Consider the following 22,514-nt stretch of genomic DNA (forward strand, 5'->3'; position numbering starts at 1 on the left):
TGTGTCCTGAAACTCCATCATGATACAAAATACCAATAAACTTGATGGGAAATAATCGAAAAGCCTTTTGGACTTAATACTTCTTCTTTGGTTTTTACCCTAGACTGCGCCTATACAATATATGCTTGTTGCAGGGGTACCACCACTGACCACCCTTACCGTGGCTACATAATCCACTCCAAGGCTGGCGAGCTAAAGCGGAGCTCGACGAGGTTCGACAGCAAGAGACGCGTATGTCTGCTCCTTCCAGGACCAACCATGGAGCTCCTCGAGATCGGCAGTGGACTGTTCAGATTTTCAGCGTTTTCCGCGGCCGTAGAGAGGTGAGTTGACAACTCCAGGGCCGCAAACCTTATCCTCACCTTACAGAATCGCCTCGCTTCTACCACCTGAGGTTCATCTAACCAAGATAATAAAAAATTGCGAATGCAATTGCGGGCGAGAATTAGTACTCGCGAATTTAGCCATTCAGCTCGCCTTCATCGAGCTGTTCAAGGAGCTGAATTTATCGTTAGACTACACGGCGGGGATGTCCATTGGGGAGTTATCCGCCGGTTATGCAAACGGGCGGATCAATCTCGAACAGGCAATCGCGGTCGGGTACGAAATTTCTCGACTGGTGGGCGATGATCTGCGTCTCGAGTACGCTTTAAGTACCAAAAGCTCGCTGCTGTTGAGCCGGCTACAAAAAGTGATACCCAGTCCGGAAGTGATGCTTCACAGTCTACTAAATCCGAAACCTTTGGAAGCGCGCGAGTGGCAGCAGAGCCATTATCCCGAACTGGCAGTGGTCGTGCTCGGTTCCGATCGGATTCGGCTGAACGGTTTCGCTTCCTTGCACATTTCCGGCTCGGATGCCGTGACCTCATTTCTGGATGTGGTGGGAGGGTGAGTAGCGACGAGGGCGCGCTCTTCTCCTACAGAAATCTCTTGCAGTCTTTACAAGCTCGGGCACAATCTCAACGTGGAAGCTCTGTACCCGCCAGTCAAGTGGCCGGTTGGTCGTGGAACGCCCATGATCTCGCCGCTCATTAAATGGAACTACGACTTAGATTGGTTTACAAAACTTCACACGAAGACAGTCTTGCACACGGGCGCCCAAGTTATTCCTTTGGTCAACAAGACGATTGACTGGTCCATCTTACCAGGCCACGTCATTGATGGTAAGTCAAGTCCTCCCCGAGTCGCTTGATCCATAGGATGCTTCTTTGGTGAAGGTATTCACTAGAGCCCCTTGTCTTCTTATAGAGATGACCGTTAATATTGTACTCCAACATTTTCCAAATGGTTAAGGTTAAGCGTTTGGACCGATCTACAAGGTTTTGCCATTTCCAGAGGCTGTCCAGATTAATGTTGCAAGGATAATTGTTTCAATAGTAGTTTAGACTACAACCAAGATGAGTTTAAAGTCACTTGGTGCATGCGCAGTAGTTTCAAATTTGGAGTTGGCGCATGCGCAGAATTGAAAGTCAAAGTGATCCAGGATGGGTGTACTCTCGTTGTTTTATGTCTTGGCACATCTTCACGTGTCGACTACTACTCTTCATTCCTCTAGCTCATTGGGATTCTTAATCAGCACCATTGATCCAAACCCAGTCTGAACTTGCACGTATTTAGGTATGACGATAATGCCCGCAACCGGGTACCTCTTCATGGTCTGGGAGACGTACTGTAAAATTGTGGACGTTCCAATAGCCGGTTCTCGGGTGCGCTTCGACAACGTGCGATTCCACAAAGCTGTCCACATTTCCAAAATATCGGAGATGGAATTCAAGATCACCATCGGACGAGGAACGAACAGATTTGAGGTAAATATAGTCTGGGCCAACCCTCCTACTTAGTACACTTTAGATCGGAGACGTCGACGAAGTGATCGTTTCCGGAAGCATACGCACTCTCTCAGAAACGGATGAATTCATTGATCTTGCCTTGTCACCGGAAGATGACGAAGGAATCTCTTTCGCGTCCAAAGATATTTACAAAGAGTTACGTCTGCGGGGTTACAACTACTCGTAAGTGACTTGGCAAAGGTGATGGTTTGTATTGAATTCTTCTAGGGGAGCGTTTCGCTCGCAGGAAAAAGCCCATATATCCGGATTGATAAGCTGGATTAAATGGGAACGTAACTGGATCGCATTCATCGATAACATGCTGCAGACGAAGCTTCTCGGGGAAGATACGCGAAGTCTGTACGTCCCCACGTTCATTGGACAGTTGAAGATTGACGCCATGAAGCACTTCGAGTACGTCAAGGAATTGGACAACCCATCTCTACTGCCTGTTTACAACCATCGCGAGGCTGATGCCATCAGGTGAGTTAGGCAGACTCTTCCGCGGTGATTCTAATTAGTGGAGTAGCTGTGGAGGTATCGAGCTGCGGAAGCTTTACGCAACGTCAATTCTGCGCCGTAAGGTGACCGCCGAGCCGGTCCTGGAGACGCACAAGTTCGTACCGTTTAACACCGAGCTGCCCATGCAATCTGCGGTGCGCGTCCTGGTGCAGATCTTCCTGGAGAACTCACTCTCGCTGAAGGTTAAAATCGTGGAGGTCGCGCAAACTGACGCAATTGCTCCAATTCTGCAAGAGGCTTTGAATGATCAGCCGCTGGTAAAAACTGAAGTTATAATTTTGGGCGACGAAAACTTGAGTGTTCCAAACATGAAGGTCCACAACAAGGCGTTGTCCACCGAGAAACAGTGCGCGATAGTCATTGCAGAGGAGGCATCGGGTAACCTTGAACTACTCAAGGAGGCTGAAGGCGTTCTCAAGGAGAACGGCATTATTATCTCCAGGGAAAGAGGTGAGTTCACTGCAAATTTCCCTGGCCTCGCGCTTCTGGCGCAAGTTAAAACTGAAACGGATACGCTGGTGTTGCTGAGGAAGGTTGTGAGCTACCCCAAAGAGCATGTGATCATGGCCAAGTTTGATGGTACAACTTACGACTGGTTGCCCAATCTTCAGAGTGCCATGCGAAATGAAACCAAAACTTTGGTGGTTGTTGAAAATCAGCCCCTAAGCGGCGTGCTCGGCTTTGTCAATTGTCTAAGACGCGAACCTGGGGGAACGAACGTGAAATGCGTCTTTGTTCAGAATGGAAACATTAAATTTAACCTCTCCGATCCACTCTTCCGCGAACAGTTGGACAAAGACCTAGCTATTAACGTGTTGAACCAAGACGTTTGGGGTAGCTATCGCCATCTGCCGCTGGAGCGCGTGACGGAGGTTGAAACCCAGCACGTCTTCTGCAACCAGAACGTCGTTGGAAACTTGTCGACGCTCAGTTGGGTCGAAGGGCTACCCTCCAAGGATCCCGAACGATCAATCAAGGTTTGTACAAAGGTTTCACCAGGTGGTGGTCTAACGGCCTGCTTAGGTATACGCCAGTTCCATCAACTTCATGAATATTATGTTGGCTTCCGGTCGTGTTCCTTCGGAGGCGTACACAAAGGATCGACTTATTTCAACTTCAGCGCAAGGTATTGAGTACGCTGGGATTGATGCGAGGTAAATTACATTACTGAGTAGACCTGGTGTAGCGTGCAATTGTAGGGGCGAGAGGGTAATGGGAATTCAGTATGGGGCAATGGCCAGTTACGTTGTCCCCGATGGTGAAATAATGTGGAGGATACCGTGTGAGTGGACTATGGACCAAGGCGTCAGTATTCCGATTACCTACTCGACGGTGCTGTGCAGTTTCTTCGTGGTAAGTGTCTGCGTAGGCCTTTCGTCGTTTAGTAAGACGTATTTAAGAGCGCCCATCTCAAACCGGGACAAAGTCTTCTGATTCACTCCGGTGCTGGGGGCGTAGGGCAGGCCGCCATCTACATAGCCTTGTTCTACAAGTGCCAAATATTTACGACGGTTGGTACCGAGGAGAAGAGGAAATTCATCATGGAAACATTCCCAGAGATACCAGGTGGGCAAGTAAGCTAATCCACACGAACTCATTCGGTCCGTAGCTAACCACATTGGCAACTCTCGCGACACCTCTTTCGTCCAGATGGTTTTAAAGCACACGAGAGGAAGGGGAGTTGACTTGGTTTTAAATTCCTTAGCCGAGGAAAAGCTCAAAGCGTCACTTCAGTGCCTTGCGCCGAAAGGATACTTCGTCGAGATAGGCAAATACGACTTGGTCAACAGTAACACACTTGCACTATCTGTACTAAGCGAAGGACGTAGGTATGCCGGATGCATGTTGGATATGTACCTCGGGGACTGCCACAATCAAAAGCACAAACTGCAACAAATTCTGAGTAAATTCCTGAAACAAGGAGCGGTTAAGCCTTTGTTCCTTGCCACCTTCAACATGGACCAAGCGGAAGAAGCTTACCGTTTCATGGCGGCAGGCAAACACGTAGGAAAGGTCGTCATCAAAGTACGCGATGAAAACCAACAATCGCCCAAACTATTCAAGGCTCTCCCAAGGTACGGTTTCTATTCAAAGGATCGCTAATGACCGACCGTTCCAGATTCTCCTGCGATCCTTGCATGACGTATATCATTTTAGGAGGCTTGGGAGGCTTTGGATTGGAACTGGTTGATTGGTTGATACTAAGAGGGGCCCGCAAGTTGGTTTTGGTCTCTCGAAATGGTGTCCGAAATGGCTACGCTGCGTCCAGGCTTAGGTGAGTTCAACTGCGATAAGCTCTTCATAAACATTTTCCCTTAGAACTTGGAAAACTTACGAGGCCACCATAAGGGTGGCCACAGATGACGTCACCACCGAAGAAGGTTGCGCGCGGCTGTTGGAGAGCTCGGAGAAGCTTGCGCCCGTAGCCGCGATCTTCAATTTGGCGGTGGTTCTTCGGGACGACCTCTTCGAGAACCAGACGGAAGAGAACTTCGTGAATGCACTCTCGCCGAAGGCCCGGGCGACGCAGCACCTAGATATCCTAAGTCGGCAGCTCTGCCCCCGCCTACAGTAAGCTACCCCAACCCGGTGCTTCGCACTGTACTAACCGCCCCTTAGGCACTTCGTTGTGTTCTCGTCGGTGTCGTGCGGAAGAGGAAATGCAGGTCAAACCACTTACGGCATGGCCAACTCCATCATGGAAAGGATATGCGAGAAAAGGAAACGGGAGGGCTACCCAGGTTTGGCAATACAGTGGGGGGCAATCGGAGAGGTGCGTCTTTCGCCATCGTCCAGAATTCTTCACGTACTATTTTAGGTCGGCCTGGTTGCGGAAATGCAGGAGCAGCACAAAGAGATTGTTATCAGTGGCACATTGCAACAGCGTGTCGCATCCTGTCTGAGCACCTTGGAAACTTTCCTCCTGCAAAACGAGCCCATCGTAGCAAGTATGGTAGTGGCGGAAAAAAAGAGCGTCGCCGAAGGTGCCGAAAGCGTCATCAGCGCTATCAAAGGCATCATGGGTACGTTTACTTCAACTAGCACCTTCAACTCCCCTGCTTCGTTTAGGAATAACCGATATGACGACGATCAGCGAGCACGCCACCTTATCCGAAATGGGTATGGACTCCATGACCGCGGTTGAAATAAAGCAGACCCTCGAACGCGACTGTGAAGTCTTCCTAAGCCCGAAAGAAATCCGAACCCTCACCTTCGCCAAACTAAAGGAGAAGTTATCCAAAGAAGCATCCGATCCGGTAGCTCCACGCCTCCAGCCCCGCAGTAACGTCTTCTTCGTCCACTTCCGCACAGAGGAAGATTCAAAAATGCCATTAAGGCAACTGGAAAGCTTAGTTAAGAAAGAGGATCAGGCGCCATTGGCCATCTTTCTGCCGGGAATTGAAGGAGTAGGTGAAACCATGGAGTTCTTGGCTAAAAAACTGAACTCGCATGTGGAGTGCGTTCAATATGCAACCAACGTCAGCGACTTCCGCTTTGATGCTCTCGCTAAATCACTACAGAAGGTAATTATTTCCACAATTTCTCCTTAAAAATCGGATTTTAGCTAATACCCCACGTCGAAAATCACTTCAACCTCGTAGCATATTCGTATGGTTGTGTGGTCGCGTTAGAGCTCGCTTCCATCTTAGAAGTCCGTGGATTGATCGGAAAAGTGGTTTTAATCGACGGCGCGCCGGAGATGTTAAAGAAACTCATAAAGCTGCAGTACGCACCGGAACACGAGCCTGAGGCCTTCTTGGAGACCGCCATACTGTTTAACCTGATCACCTCATACGCGCCCATGAAGGCAACAGTAGAGCTCCGGGTAAGCTTTTCCTCAGCCCACGCACCAATTTATCGAACTTGTCCTAGGAAACCGTCCGCCAGTTGCGCACATTGGAAGAACGCGTCGAGTACCTACTGGAAGCGATACCCGAAGGAATTCCGCATTCGAAAGAGTACCAAAGGCAGGTGGGCATCGCCGTCTGCAGGAAAACGGAAGCTCTCTACAATTACGAGGCGAAGTTTCCAAAGCTGAAGTCGGACGTGACGCTAATCAAGCCGAACGAATCGCCCTTCGTTAACTACGACGAGGACTACGGACTGCAGAAGTTGTGCGAGAAACCTGTTCGAGTTCATACGGTCGAAGGGAACCACACAACCATCGTGCAGAATCCCGAGCTTGCCGACTATATCAATAAAATAATCATCAATAAAGAGTAATGATACAATTGTCTTTGTCTTCCCTCAGGGACCACCAAATTCCTCAATTATTTGTAATACCTACTCACACATATTCATAGCTATGAACCAATGCAAAACGTCACTTCCCTTTTAAGTACTGAAGTGATCCACTTTTATAGATACTTGTTAATTTTTTTTTTTAACAAAACAGAGGCCTACGATTTTAAACCCTTAAGCTTTATTAATTTAAAACGTGAGACATAAACAGAATTCGGTTATGAGGCTACAATAATTGCTTATGTTCTTATGGAATTGATATTTAACTTGTAACGAAAGCGCTCGGATTGTCAGTTAGAAACCTTTCATTGTTGTGTAAGAATGTAAGAGAAAATCCGGAGGCTGTCTTTGCCACCAGTGCCACGAATTCCGCAGGGAGTCCGTCCGGCCCTGGAGCTTTCTTCTTGGGCATTTTTTGGCTGTCTCCTCTTCTTCGATCTTCCTTTGGTTGTCTTGATCATCTACTGCCATATGCCGGTCAATACTTTCTCTCAGAGGGAACAGTGCCTGCACCCGTTCCTGGATACTCCGCTACTGGTGATTCCGAAGCAGATTCTGACTTATATAGTAAGGAGTTTCCTCTAGTCGAACTGGCAATTCCGACTTGAGCAATCTTTTGCTGTGTGATTGGAGTTAGAGCAATTGATGCACAGGAAAAGATTCGTCACATGGGCAATTACGTTCTCGGTAGACATGTTCAAGAAATTAACACATTTGTACGTTTTGTATGTGGTCTCTTATATGAATAGCGCTTCGAAACTTGCTTAAAGCCTACTTTTGGAATTCCTATGCCCTCACTGGAAACAGGACTCTGCGTCTTCCCTTTTGTTGACTCGTAATGGACATAGTTTCGTAATCGGTCTCTAATCTCATCTGACGGAAGGATCTGGATTAGTCGCCAGTAGAGCCCCAATGGTTACTTTTCCGTGCCCGTCCTACGCCAAAACTCGGCTATGATGTTCCTTAGGTCTATCGGATACGGTCAGGGCTACGGCAAAGCACGCCCCACTTTACGAGGGCTAATGTCCCTACCGTAGGGGGACGAGTGGTGCCCATGTACTCCCCCCCGCCCCACCCCCTTTCAGTAAAACATTCAGCGCTCGAATGTGGATTCCCCCTATCTTGGCGACGACGAGTCCAAGACCTAGGATCGACCTTTCACCAGAATACCTGGAATCGTCTGCCAAAGTTACCGACGTTCGCCTCAGGAGATGAGTGCACCAGCGTCCCAGTGTTCTTGGAAGGTAGGCGGATACGGCCGAAGATGGGCAAACCACAGCCCCAACCAAAGGCTGGAGCACCGCGCACTAGCGGCAAGCAACCTGCCGAAAAGCTACTCAAAGTAACGATCATAGATACTTCCGACCCCTCGTTGGAAAGGTCTCGGCCAGCGCAATCGATTGGCGCTGTCAGAATTTGTGGTCGAAACTTCAAACCGTAATATCTCGAGAACGGTGCGTCGTAGATATGCCTTCCGAGATACCAATAAGATGGAGTTCCTAATCGCTACTTGTGTGAAACTATCAACATCGCTAACGGGTTTCTTACATTGCCTTGTTTTTTGGGACTTTCTGGAGGTTTACGCGATTTAAAATTTGTGAAATAGATTCAAATTCGAGGGGCTGTTCCAAAACGTCTCGTATTTTGTCGATTGGATCTCTGAATCAAAAAAAAATGTCACTGTTCACAGGCGAATATTTAATGCATCTGCAACTCTCTGTGAAATGAAACTTTTTACGTATAGGAATTTACATATTACTCAAGTCACCACTCGCCCCTCTGGGTAGGCTAACCAGGCGGATATGCTAGAAAATCACCTGGCGAAGTCCTTCACCAGCACAAGCACCCACGTTCAGGCGTTGGAGGTACCCGGGCGAGATCCTAAGAACGTCTTATGTAATTAGACCGCTTATCATCATATCCTCGTGGGCTTCTTAGATGACATCCCAGAATATTCTTATGCCTCAAAGATCAAACATTTTTTTCAAAAATGTATAAAATAGCGATAATTTCTAAGAACACGAGAATAGCAATTTTGGGAAATTACCAAAAACTACTCAACGATTCCAAACTGAATGAATTCCTGTGGGATTCTAGTGCTTCCTGGAAATAAGTGAGGTTTTGTAAAAATTGCTATAAAATTCCATAAAGACAAATGCATGATTCGCACACTGCAAGCAAAAAATCCAAAGATCAAGAACTTCCGCAAGACAATCCAGATCCAGTTAAATTACGAGTATTAAAAAGATAACTCCAAAAATAAAGTTTAATTTCAATTAATTTAAAGCCCTGAGGACACTCATAGACAAACGTCAGACAGGTTCAAGATACTTTAGAGCGATAACCCCTAGGGCAAATAAGGCTTGACCGTTTTTTTAGGGGTCAAATCAGGGTCGTAAGTTTAATCGACGAAGAGAGGTAACTTTAAAATGGAACTAAGAGCATTTTGTGTGAAAGTGAAGGAATCCAGTGTTTTGGGGTAGTCGATTTTTGGTATTTTCTGTATTCCTTCGTAGTCCAGTTTAATGAATTATTGTGACGATAAGGTCGAATTTGCATAATCGGTAAACGACTTCAATTGAAATATTGAACAATGAATAATTATGACCTGATTAGAAATTCAAGCATTGTTTGTTGCAAACATCCAAATTAGATTTGACCTGCTATCGCATAGCTTAACCCCTACTCCATCATTGGACATCAAACTCAAAGTTTCAGGAAGAGCTTTGTCTTCGCGAGGGGGAGAGAGAATTGCATAATGTTCTTGCTTTGTATTTAAAAGGCGGGTTCCGGATCGTTCGATTTAGTTGTCCCTTATCAATTGTGCTGAAAATGGTTGTGGAAAAAAACGGAGGAGTCGCGCTCGCCCATCCCTTGGAAGGCGAGGAGGTCGTCATTACAGGTAAGTGAGGCGAGATGGTGATCGGGCTGATGGTGTTTAACGAAAAGGGATGTCTGGACGTTTTCCCAACTCGGACGACGTGTACCAGTACAGGAGCAACATCTTCAACAAAGTTGATATGGTCACCAATGATAATCGGCGCTGGTTACCGACCAACCCTGAGATACCCCATCGTATTGGTCAAATTAATCATCTGGAGAAGCTGGACGCTGGTCAATTTGGTATGGAATCGACTCGTGACTGGGTGTAAGTCTCATCGCGAGGGTTGCAGGTTTGCATCAATTCGAAGCCAACCAGATGGATCCCATGGTCAGGATTTCCTTGGAGAAGGCGTACGAGGCGATCGTCGATGCCGGTTACAACTTGAACGAGATGAACGGTGCAAGATGTGGTGTCTTCATGGGGTGCTGCTTTTCGGAAACCGAGGAGGTGGTGATTATGAAGACGAACGTCAGTCCAAACTTTGGCCTGACAGGGTATGTGATCATTTCCATTAATGTGCTTGTACATTCTAATGAAAACGCCTTGTATAAGTTTCATTTGGGGTCCTCGAGATAAATCGTCCCCATCAGCAGGGGCTACGTTTTAATCAGTTCCGTACAGGAGCACCCTTCTCACCATTTCATCGAATAGGCACACTCTGGCTCTACGGTCACTTATCTACGTATTTGATATATGGTTTCTTGGTTGATACCCCAAATATTTCTATACGCCCCCCCCCCTTTCATTTCTCCCTTTTCTCTCCTCCACCCTCCTACCAAAATCTCATCATCTTCGACTTTGTTATATTTAACTCCATTCCTTTCCTTTCTCAATACCTTTCCATTCTTTCCATTCATTTCCTTCATCTGTTCTACCTCTGTTGCCATGGTCACTGCGTCATTCGCGTGTGCCACGGACTGTATCTCTCTACTTCCCACCACGATCCCTCCACCATGGCCCTATCTTAAACCTTTACATGTCCAAAACACTTCGGACTCCTTCCCTTCTATTCTTATTCCCAATCTGGTTTCTCCATCTAGTTCCTTGATTTTGTCTGCAACTATTTTCCCATCTTCCATCATCTTTCATATTTTTCCCTTTCCCCTCTGTAAAACGCTGCCTTCATGTCCATGAAACCCGCGAACTCCTTTCCGCCCCTTTTTTCCAAATCCTTTTCCCTCAATCTGCGTGATCCACATATTATGCAGTCGATCGTTCCCCTCCTTTTTCTGAAGCTCATCTGTGTTTCCTCTTCCTTCCATTTTTCTGAAACACGGTGCTAATCTGACCGAAGGAGAAGCTGACTTCAGCTCGAATGTGAGGGTTTCCTCCTAGATCCGCCCATGCCCAAGGATGTCTCGATCCTTCCACTCATCTCAATCGTTTAGCCGTTTCCAGTCCTCTCCATACACGACTAAGTGTAAATGCTCTACTACCAGAAGTTGGCGTGGTTTTCATGACTCCGGTGACTTCCAGACAGGCGAGTCTCTGTACCTGGCCCAGCTGACTCCTCCAGGTTGCCCTGCACCGGAGCACTCGCTTTCGTCATAAATGTGACGTGCGAGACCCCCGAGTGCGCTTGAAAGTTCTATCACTGGAGTGCCTGACAGCCAGGATTTTACCTCTGGAGGCGCTGCAAGATGTTGGCCGAGTCATCCGAAAGGGAGTATAATACAGCCATCACCTTGGTCACTCCATCCCAGTGCCTAATAAAAGGAACGGTCCTCTCCAATCAGTCCAAGTTCCACTGGTCTTCGCATTCGGTCACAATGGCACCCTGTAGATTCTAGCGGAACCCTGCCATATCCCAGGATGTCCACCTCCGGGTGCGACCCCAGAACAATGACCACCCTTAGCCCCACCACAGAGACTTGCCCAGGGTTCGGCGACGATCTTCTTCGCTACGAGTCTGGAATTGACTCACACCAAAACTCACTTTACAATCAATCGGCTGTCTGTGTGGGCGTCCCCCTATTCGCCACCCGGGGACGCGCCGCACTTCACCGGTGTTAGCTCTAAAGGGCATTTAATCGTCCCTAAAATGTATCACAAAAATCCCTCAAAGATATGGGAGCTTTTATTGGTCTTCTAGTGACTTAGTTACATTTACAAGGGCTGTTTTTTATTTAACCAATGGCTGGCTCAGTAATAAAATTGCTTTATACCTTTTGCCTTGCTGAAGTTTGTCCCTTAGCTCCTTCCAAAACCTGTGAGCTTAGCTCATTGAAATATAGCAATAAAATCAAAGGCGATCAATTTCCATTTTTCTTTACACTTTCTTGGGTGGGAAATATTGGTTTGATTCATGGAAAAAATACAAAACCGATCGAATTTCCTTTTATCGCGTTATCCACCGTTACTGTTAGGGATTGGTTCATGAAATGACTTTTAATGTCAGTATATTTAATCTCGTTTTTTTTATTCAAAAAACCGGTTTCTCAATTCTAAAATGTTCCTTCGAGTAACTTTTATCACTCATAAATAAACGATCTTGCAACGAATCAAGCTGCCAGTCCATTTTAACTTTCTCTCTTTTGCGTAAAATTAAGCTCGTTAGTATCTCGAACTCTGCCACACGTTCAAATTCGTTTAAATATTTCCCAACGACACAATCGAAGCTTGAAAACACTTAAAAAAAGATCTCACCGCGATAAATTCGCAGTTAGGCCAAATAAAAATTTTCACACATAAATCGTGCGGGCTAACTCTTTGAAAGTCTCGCCTCGTCTGCCTAAAGCCTCATACAGTCCGGTAGCGTTTTATTTCGAAAATGGCCACGCTGTTATCGCTCTTATTCCAGACATACTTTTAACCATGTTCGCTAGAAAGCGGTATATGTGTAAATTTGGTTAAATGTTGGACAAAATACAAATTCAAAGCCAAATTTTTAAAACGTAATCCATAGAATATTAGAAACTAACCAGTGGTTACTCTAAGAGACTGATAAAATTCTTAAATACCCTTACAACTTATACACCCTCAAAGACTTATACAAACGGTTAAGCTCTTGAAGAAAGCAAATGTGTAACGAGTGGTCGCTTTAGAATTAAAAAAGTATTTTTTTAGAATCTGTATTTTGCTCAATATAGGAAAATGTGCACACGTACCGCTTTATAGCGAACGTGAACGAAAGTGTGTCTGGCGATAGCCAGCGATAACAAGAAACGTATAGGTATCTCACTATTTGGATGCGTTAACAATTAAATTCGAATACTGATAAGTAAAATTTTACGATTTCTCAATTGAAACTCTATCTACTTGATTTGAAGTAAATGAACTGATGCATCCCCCTTCATTAGGGGTTCTCGATCTATGACTGCGCAACGAATCAGTCACTACCTCAATCTGCGAGGGCCTTCGCATACTGTTGACTCGGCGTGCAGCAGCTCACTTTACGCCTTGGAGGACGCGTACCGGGCGATCCGGACTGGTAGATGCGACAGCGCATTGGTTGGCGGAGTCAGCTTGTGCCTAAATCCCGTAACATCGTTGCAGTTTGCTCGGTACGTTGATCGAGAGTGTGAAAGGATCTTGTAACAGCTTTGGTTTAGGTTAGGTGTTCTGAGCCCGGAAGGGATGTGCAGGCCGTTTGACGAAGACGCGAATGGTTACACACGCTCCGAGACCGTTTCCGTTGTCTTTCTGCAGAGAGCTAAGGATGCTCGGCGAATTTATGCACAGGTAACAACCACCCTTAGTCGCCTTGGGTCTAGTTCTGTCTTGCAGTTGCTGCACACAAAAACAAACAGCGACGGCTACAAAGAGCAAGGGATAACGTTCCCGTCGAGCGAAATGCAAAAGGTCCTCCTAGACGACACGTACGAGGAATGCCAACTGGATCCCACCGTAATCGACTTCCTCGAAGCGCACGCCACGGGGACCAGGGTCGGCGATCCCGAAGAAATGGCCGCGATGGAGCAAGTCTTCTGCACTAACCGCGACAGACCACTGATCGCCGGCTCCATCAAGTCCTACCTTGGTCATGCGGAGGGCGGGAGTGGAATGTGCTCGCTGGTCAAGGTTTTGCTCGGAATGGAGAACGACTGCCTTTTGCCAAATATCCACTACGAGAATCCGCGGTTAACCATAAAGGCTTTGGTCGAGGGCAGAGTGGTGGTCCCTTTGGACAAAATGCCGTGGCCGGAGAACGGATCGGGGGTGGTTGCGATTAACTGCTTCGGCTTTGGTGGATCGAATGCACACGTTGTCCTTAAGAGGTTCGAGAAACGAAAGGTTAATGAAGGATCGCCCGAAGATGACTTACCGCGACTCGTATGCGCAAGTAGTCGCGTGCCGGAGGGGTTGAAAACCATCTTTGATGACATCGGTGGACGTAAACTGGACGCTGAGTATTGCAGGATACTTCAAGAGGCATTCAAGTACGTACTATTCTCAATTCCCCCTTCAATTCTCTTGGTGAAAGATTTAAAGCAATATATTCTGTTGTTGGAAATGGCGTGCGGTCACTACACCACCCTTAACACACCTGTCCAGCTAGCTCAATTCAAATCAAAATTGAATCTTAGAATTTTACCCTTGTACACATCTGGCATCTGCTAGAAAATAAAAGTCCTATACATAAATCTTCTCAACTCGAGCGAAAATAATGACAGGGAAACTCAATCTGGGTCACACAAAGGATTCGAATAAATAAACTATTAATTGATTGATAATGGGAAAAATGTATTCCAACACACATGACGCAATTAAAGCAAAATCCCTGAACGAAGCAGAAGTTTACAAAGCTTGTTTGGACATTATGCCCCACACGCAAGCGGTCGATAATTAAAAACCAAAAAAATTTCAAATTACTTTTAGTTTCTAATTATCGACCGTCTGTGTGCGGGGCATTATGTCTTCTAAGCCTCTCCTACTCCGCTTCATATACGGACGCTGCTTCATTTATACATTTATGGAAAGTATTGGTACCGTTCGGTAAAAACACTCCAACAAAAGAGAATTTTTATTTCTCTAGTAATTTGAAACGGATCCAAATAAAAATAAATTCAGATTGATTAAGATTAAAAATGATAGCTGGTATAGTTACAAATTCCTGAAAATGTCGTCCACCGTCGGATTCCGGACGGACTGTTTTGACTGTACAATGGAAAACGACTACTGTTTCAAAATCGCATCGAAATTGTCGAATCCGTGTAAAATTCTGAAAATAACGAATCGTTGGGGTTGTTATCATATCATGTTGTTAATGACATTTTTCATTCTCCCACGCCTATTTGCAAATGTCGTTGCAGGGGTACTACCTTTGAGCACCCTTACCGTGGGTACATCATCCACTCCAAGGCCGGCGAGCTGAAGAGGAGCTCGACAAGGTTCGACAGTAAGAGTCGCGTATATCTGCTTCTTCCAGGACCAACCATGGAGCTCCTCGACATCGGCAGTGGACTCTTCAAATTTTCACCATTTTCCGCCGCCGTAGAGAGGTGAGTCAACAACAATGGGGCAGAAGCCTCACCTTCCTCTTACAGAATCGCCTCACTCCTACCGCCCGAAGTTCATCTGACCAAGATAATCAGAAATGGCGAATGTAAAAGCGGGCGAGAATTAGTACTCGCAAATTTATCCATTCAGCTCGCCTTCATCGAGCTGCTCAAGGAGTTGAATTGCTCGTTAGACTACACGGCGGGGATGTCCATCGGGGAGTTATCCGCCGGTTACGCAAACGGGCGGATCAATCTCGAACAGGCAATCGCGATCGGGTACGAAATTTCTCGACTGGTGGGCGATGATCTGCGTCTCGATTACGCCTTAAGTACCAAAAGCTCGGCACTATTGAGCCGGCTACAAAAATTGATACCCAATCCCGAAGGGATACTTCACAGTCTCCTAAATCCGAAACCTCTGGAGGCGCGCGTGTTGCAACGGAGACGCTATCCCCAGCTGGCCGCTGTCGTGCTCGGTTCCGATCAGATGCGGTTAAATGGATACGGCACCTTGAACATTTCGGGTAGAAATGCAGTGACCTCATTTCTGAATGTGGTGGGAAGGTGAGTAGCGACAACGGTGCGATCTTCTCCTGCAGCGATCTCTTGCAGTCTTTACATGCTGGGCCACAATCTCAACGTGGAAGCTCTGTACCCGCCGGTCAAGTGGCCGGTGAGTCACGGTACGCCCATGATCTCGCCGCTAATTAAGTGGAACTACGAGATGGATTGGTTCACAAAGCTTCGCAGGAAACACGAGGGCAGTCAAGTCATTCTTTTGGTTAGTAAGGAGATTGATTGGTCCATCTTACCAGGGCACGTCATTGATGGTAAGTCAAGTAGCTTTTTTTCCTCCCCGGGCTGCTTCTTCCATGGGATACTGCTTTTGGAAGGAGTAAATAACAGTACAGAAATACTGGTTCCAAATAACTTCCCCCTAAAAGAATAAATCCCAAGTCAATAATGATGGATTAAACTAATTACTGAATCTTAAAACAACTCTGGGCAAAAATTCGCACGTATAGGACCAAGTACAAGTAAAACAAGTGAGCTCAGTTCTCGCACCCAAACCTGAAAACAATCAAAAAGAAAAACCTCCCAAGCCGCAGGGCTTCGGAATTCCCAAATTATGAATCCAATTGCCAGAGAACAATAGAGAAGATGGCAATTATAATTCCATGCTTTAGCTTTTCTTTGAATCGACGTGTACTTCAGTACGGTTTACGAAGGAAAAAAAGTAAAAAATGAAAACAAAATGCGCTGTAATATGCGCAGAAAAATTGCGTGAAGTTTCATCAATAGATGGAGCCATTTATCAATCGCTTCAAAAAGGCTTTTCGACAAGTAATTATTATCCCTCTCTTGTTTTGGGCCCTCAACAGGCATACGCCCAATTACAGAGTGACCCGTATAATGCTATTTAGAGGTGCCTCTGCAGAAGGTCTTAAGTTGGTCTATACTACTCCGGTATTTACCTTACGAATTAGAAAAACTGCAGGAAAACATAATTCGGAGTAGCCGGTAGAATGCTCGGAACTGGTCTAAGGTAATTTCCATCTCCGCGACAGATGAAAAATTCACCTCAACCCAGGTTCGAACACCCGACCTCCGGATTTATAACCCAATGCTCTACCACTGTGCCATAAATCCGATCAAAAGTAATAAAACGTAAACAATAATATTGTGTAATTAATCGTTAAAGACGCATCCTTTTTACGTGGCCTGAAGTCTGAAGTTAGACGTGTTTAGGTATGACAATAATGCCCGCAACTGGTTACCTATTCATGATCTGGGAGACGTATTGTAAAGTTTTGGACATTCCAATAGTCGGATCTCGAGTGAACTTTGAAAACGTCCGATTCCATAAAGCTGTCCACATTTCCAAATTATCGGAGATGAAATTCAAGGTCACCATCGGGCGAGAAACCAACAAATTTGAGGTAAATAGAGTCCTGACCTACCCTCCTACTTTGTACACTTTAGATCGGAGACGTCGACGAAGTGATCGTTTCCGGAAGCATACGCGCCCTCTCGGACACGGACGAATTCATTGACCTTGCCTTGTCACCTGAAGACGACGAAGGAATCTCGTTTGCGTCAAAAGATATCTACAAAGAACTACGTCTGAGAGGTTACAACTACTCGTAAGTGACTTGGCGAAGGTGATGGTTTGTATTGTATCTCTTTTAGAGGAGCGTTCCGCGCACAAGAGAAAAGCCATATTTCCGGATTGATCAGCTGGATTGAATGGGACCGTAACTGGATCGCATTCATCGATAATATGTTGCAGACGAAGCTTCTCGGGGAAGATACGCGAAGTCTGTTCGTCCCCACGTTCATCGGCCAGTTGAAGATTGACGCCATCAAGCACTTCGAGTATGTTAAGGAGTTGGGCAACCCATCCCTACTGCCTGTGTACAACCACCGCGACGCGGATGCCATCAGGTGAGTTAGGCAAAGTCTTCCGCGGTGATTATAATTAGTGGAGTAGCTGTGGAGGTATCGAGCTGCGGAAGCTTTACGCCACGCCAATCATGCGCCGTAAGGTGACCGCCGAGCCGGTCCTGGAGACGCACAAGTTCGTACCGTTGAACACTGAGCTGCCCATGCATTCTGCAGTGCGCGTCCTGGTGCAGATCTTCCTTGAGAACACGCTCTCCTTGAAGGTTAAGATCGTAGAGGTCGCGCAAACTGACGCGATATCTCCAATTCTGCAAGAGGCGTTGAACGACCAGCCGTTGGTTAAGACTGAAGTTACAATTTTGGGTGACCAGAACCTGACTGTCCCAAACTCGAAGGTCCACAACAAGGCGTTGTCCTCCGAGAAACAATGCGCGATAGTAATAGTGGAGGGGGGATCCGGTAAACTTGCACTCCTTCGGGAGGCACAAAGTGTCCTCAAGGAGAACGGCATCATTATCTCAAGGGAGAGAGGCGAGTTAGCTCCAAATTTCCCTGGCCTCGTGCTTCTGGCGCAAGTAAAAACGGAAACGGAAACGCTGATCATGCTGAGGAAGGGTGTGGGTTATGCCAAAGAGCACGTGATCATGGCCAAGTTTGATGGAACAACTTACGATTGGTTGCCCAAACTTCAGAGTGCCATCCGAAATGAAACCAAAACGTTGGTGGTGGTTGAAAATGAGCCTTTAAGCGGCGTGCTCGGATTCTTCAATTGTCTAAGACGAGAACCTGGGGGGATGAACTTGAAATGCGTGTTCGTTCAGGACGAGGACGTTAAATTTAACCTCTCCGATCCACTCTTCAGCGAACAGCTAAGCAAAGACTTGGCGATTAACGTGTTGAAGCACGGCGCTTGGGGTACCTATCGCCATCTGCCTCTGGAGCGCTTGAAAGAGGTTGAAAGCCAGCACGTCTTCTGCAACCAGAACGTCGTGGGGGTCGTGTCGACGCTTAATTGGGTCGAAGGGCTAGTCACGCAGGAGAACACTAAGGAACTCGAACGATCGGTCAAGGTTTGTACGAAGGTTTCACCATGTGCTGCTTAAGGGCTTGTCTAGGTATACGCCAGTTCCATCAACTTCCTGAATATTATGTTGGCTTCCGGTCGTGTTCCTTTGGAGGCGTTCATAAAGGATCGGATTACTTTAGCCACAGCGCAAGGTATTGAGTACGCTGGGATTGATGCAAGGTAAATTCACTTGGTGAGTAAACCTGGTGTAGTGTGCAATTGTAGGGGCGAGAGGATAATGGGAATTGTACAGTGTGGGGCTATGGCCAGTTCCGTTGTCCCCGACTGTGATCTGATCTGGAGGATACCGCGTGAGTGGAATATGTCCCAGGCCGTCAGTGTTCCGATTACCTACTCGACGGTCTTGTGCAGTTTCTTCGTGGTAAGTAACGGCGTAGCTCTTCCATCGTTTACTAGCACGTATTTAAGAGCGCCCACCTCAAACCGGGACAAAGCCTCCTGATACACTCCGGTGCTGGAGGCGTAGGGCAGGCCGCCATCTACATAGCCTTGTTCTACAAGTGCCAAATATTTACGACTGTAGGTACCGAGGAGAAGAGGAAGTTCATCATGGAAACATTCCCTGAAATACCAGGTGAGCACGTAAGCTGCAATAAAAGAACTCATTCGTTCCGTAGCTAGCCACATCGGCAACTCTCGCGACACCTCCTTCGTGCAGATGGTTTTAAAGTACACGAAAGGAAGGGGGGTCGACTTGGTTCTAAACTCCCTGGCCGAGGAAAAACTAAAAGCGTCACTTCAGTGCCTTGCGCCGAAAGGATACTTCGTCGAGATAGGCAAATACGACTTGGTCAACAGCAACAAACTTGCACTTTCTACACTTAGCGAAGGGCGTAGGTATGCCGGCTGCATGTTGGATATGTACTTCAAAGGCCCCCACAATCAAAAGCACAAAGTACAAGAAATCCTGAGCAAGTTCATGAAACAAGGGCCGATTAAGCCCTTGAACTTTACCAACTTCAACATGAACCAAGTGGAAGAAGCCTACCGTTACATGTCGGCTGGTAAACACGTCGGAAAAGTCGTCGTCAAGGTTCGCGATGAAAACCAGCAATCGCCCGAACTCTTCAAGGCTCTCCCAAGGTACAGTTTCTATTCAAAGGATCGCTAATGACCGACCATTCCAGATTCTCCTGCGACCCTTGCATGACGTACATCATTTTAGGAGGCTTGGGAGGATTTGGACTGGAACTGGTTGATTGGTTGATACTAAGAGGTGCGCGCAAGTTGATTTTGGTCTCTCGAAATGGTGTCCGAAATGGATACGCTGCGTCCAGGCTGAGGTGAGACCAATTGCGATTAACCCTTCACAAACATCTTCCCTTAGAACTTGGAAAATGTACGAGGCTACCATAAGGGTGTCCACAGAGGACGTCACCATCGAAGAAGGTTGCGCGCGACTGTTAGAGAGCTCGGAGAAGCTTGCGCCCGTAGCGGCGATCTTCAACTTGGCAGTGGTTCTTAGGGATGACCTCTTCGAGAACCAGACGGAGGAGAACTTCGTGAATACGCTCTCACCGAAGGCCCGTGCGACACAGCACTTAGACTCCCTAAGCCGAAAGCTCTGCCCGCGCCTAGAGTAAGCTACCCCAACGATACTTCATACTCTACTACCCACCCCTTAGGCACTTCGTCGTATTCTCGTCGGTCTCGTGCGGAAGAGGCAATACAGGCCAGACCACTTACGGCATGGCCAACTCGATTATGGAAAGAATCTGCGAGAAGAGGAAACGGGAGGGCTACCCAGGTTTGGCAATACAGTGGGGGGCGATCGGAGAGGTGCGCCTTTCGTCACCGTCCAGAATTCTTCACGTACTATTTTAGGTCGGCCTGGTTGCGGAAATGCAAGAACAGAACAAAGAAATTGTTATCAGTGGCACATTGCAACAGCGTGTCGCATCCTGTCTGAGCACCCTGGAAACCTTCCTCTTGCAAAACGAGCCCATCGTAGCAAGTATGGTGGTGGCGGAAAAAAAGAGCGTCGCCGAAGGCGCCGAAAGTGTCATCAGCGCGATAAAAACCATAATGGGTACCTTTACTTTAGCTAGCACCTTTAACTCCCCTGCTTTGTTTAGGAATAACCGATATGAAGACGATCAGCGAGCACGCCACCTTATCCGAAATGGGCATGGACTCCATGACCACGGTTGAAATAAAGCAGACCCTCGAACGCGACTGTGAAGTCTATCTAAGTCCTAAAGAAATCCGAACCCTCACCTTCGCCAAATTAAAGGAGCGCTTATCCAAAGAAGCATCAGATCCCGTGGCTCCAACCCCCGCTGCACGCGCTAACCTCTTCTACACCCACTTCCGCACGGAAGAGGAATCCAAAATACCATTAAAGCGACTGGAAAGTTTAGTTAAAAGATACGATGAGGCGCCATTGGCAATCTTTCTGCCGGGAATTGAAGGAGTGGCCGAAACCATGGCGTCTTTGGCTAACAATCTGAAGGCCCATGTGGAATGTGTCCAGTACGCAAACGACGCAAGCGACTTTCGCTTGGAAGCCTTCGCCAAATCACTACCAAAGGTTAGTTATTTCCACAATTTCTCCCTACAAACCCGATTTTAGCTAATACCCCACGTCGAAAATCATTTCAACCTCGTAGCGTATTCGTATGGATGTGCTGTCGCGTTAGAGGTCGCTTCCATCTTAGAAGTTCGTGGCCTGATCGGAAAAGTGATTTTAATCGACGGCGCGCCGGAAATGTTAAAAAAACTCATAAAGCTGCAGTTTCCAACGGAACACGAACCCGAAGCCTCCTTGGAAACCGCCATACTGTTTAACCTGATCACCTCATACGCGGCCATGGATGCAACAGTAGCGCACCGGGTAAGCTTTGCCTCAGCTCACGCACCTTTTCATCGCTTTTTCTTAGGAAACGGTCCGCCAGCTACGCACGTTGGAGGAACGCGTCGAGTACATACTCGAAATGACACCCGAAATCATCCCGTACTCGAAAGAGTACCAAAAGCAGGTGGCCATCGCCGTCTGCGGGAAAACGAAAGCTGTATATAATTACGAGGCGAAGTTTCCGAAGCTTAAGTCGGAGGTGACGCTAATCAAACCGAGTGAATCGGCCCTCGTAAACTACGACGAGGACTACAGACTGCAGAAGTTGTGCGAGAAACCCGTTCGAGTTCATACCATTGAAGGGACCCACACAACCATCGTGCAGAATCCCGAGCTTGCCGACTATATCAATAAAATAATCATCAATAAAGAGTAATAGTTCAATTGTCTTTGTCTTCCCTCAGGGACCGCCAAGTTCCTCAATTATTTGTAACACCTTCTCAAACATATTCAGAGCTATAAACCGATGCAAAACGTCAGTTCACTTTTAGGTACTAAGTGATCCACTTTATAGATATTTGTTATTAGTAATTAAACGGTAAGAATCTTTAACCCTAACTGTACGTTTAAAATGGAAATAACAGAGGCTTACGATTTTAAACTCTTAAGCTTTATTAATTTATAACGTGAGATATAAACAGAATTCGCTTATGATGCTACAATTGTTTATGTTCTTATGGAATTGATATTTAACTTGTAAGGAAAGCGCTCGGATTGTCAGTTAATAACCTTTAATTATAGAGTAGGAATGTAACTTACTTAGTAAAAAAGGAGTGCAATTTGGTTGGATTTCAGTTAGAAAAGGTGCAATATTGTTGACACCGAATGAGTATAAATGTGCAGTTTAGGATCATTTTTTAATTATAGTCAGTGCGAACTCATTCTCGGAATACTTCGCTACAAGGTAAATTCTTTTCAATTAAGATTAATTAATTGATCTAGAAATGTATTATTTGCAGTTGAGAGACCATTGGGATTAATTAAACTTAATCCGTTCGAAATTATGAGTCATTTAACGTAATTTATATTAAATTTAACTGTTAGGATTAGTTATTTCCTTTTTATTGCTTCTCTTGTATTTTAATTTTATTACTTCACAATTCATAGTGCCCTTTTAAATAATTTTGAACTGCATTAGAGCAGTTGTAAGGATTAACTTGCAGTTAACAGTGAGGACAGAAAAAAGCCTCGACTTTGGTTCTATGAACCACAGAACAACTTTTCCAGATCCGCCCATGTGCATTGCATCGCC

The 22,514-nt window shown here is 46.4% G+C and overlaps 2 protein-coding genes across 2 annotated transcripts; both read left to right on the forward strand.

Moving 5' to 3' along the window:
* Window positions 1-243: 243 nt before the first annotated feature.
* On the forward strand, window positions 244-6,575 carry LOC116161975 (fatty acid synthase-like). Its single transcript, XM_031475487.1, has 18 exons — window positions 244-323; window positions 370-888; window positions 937-1,163; window positions 1,618-1,808; window positions 1,852-2,012; window positions 2,058-2,312; window positions 2,359-3,328; window positions 3,375-3,505; window positions 3,551-3,704; window positions 3,752-3,917; window positions 3,961-4,426; window positions 4,471-4,626; window positions 4,671-4,922; window positions 4,971-5,124; window positions 5,170-5,374; window positions 5,421-5,875; window positions 5,917-6,177; window positions 6,225-6,575. Exons 1-18 carry the CDS (start codon window positions 259-261, stop codon window positions 6,573-6,575), a joined length of 5,139 nt encoding a protein of 1,712 aa, XP_031331347.1. The 5' UTR covers window positions 244-258.
* A 2,820-nt stretch (window positions 6,576-9,395) lies between these two features.
* Window positions 9,396-21,646, forward strand: LOC116161945 (fatty acid synthase-like). Its single transcript, XM_031475443.1, has 24 exons — window positions 9,396-9,495; window positions 9,543-9,716; window positions 9,767-9,971; window positions 12,777-12,980; window positions 13,029-13,158; window positions 13,204-13,856; window positions 14,730-14,918; window positions 14,964-15,482; window positions 15,531-15,748; window positions 16,668-16,858; window positions 16,902-17,062; window positions 17,109-17,363; window positions 17,410-18,391; window positions 18,437-18,567; window positions 18,613-18,769; window positions 18,817-18,982; window positions 19,026-19,491; window positions 19,536-19,691; window positions 19,736-19,987; window positions 20,034-20,187; window positions 20,233-20,437; window positions 20,484-20,938; window positions 20,981-21,241; window positions 21,288-21,646. The coding sequence occupies exons 1-24, from the start codon at window positions 9,426-9,428 to the stop codon at window positions 21,636-21,638; spliced, it is 6,705 nt and encodes a 2,234-aa protein (XP_031331303.1). The 5' UTR covers window positions 9,396-9,425; the 3' UTR covers window positions 21,639-21,646.
* Window positions 21,647-22,514: the final 868 nt, after the last annotated feature.

Source organism: Photinus pyralis, unplaced genomic scaffold (genome assembly GCF_008802855.1).
Source record: "Photinus pyralis isolate 1611_PpyrPB1 unplaced genomic scaffold, Ppyr1.3 Ppyr1.4_LG10, whole genome shotgun sequence".
Taxonomy (NCBI): domain Eukaryota; kingdom Metazoa; phylum Arthropoda; class Insecta; order Coleoptera; family Lampyridae; genus Photinus; species Photinus pyralis.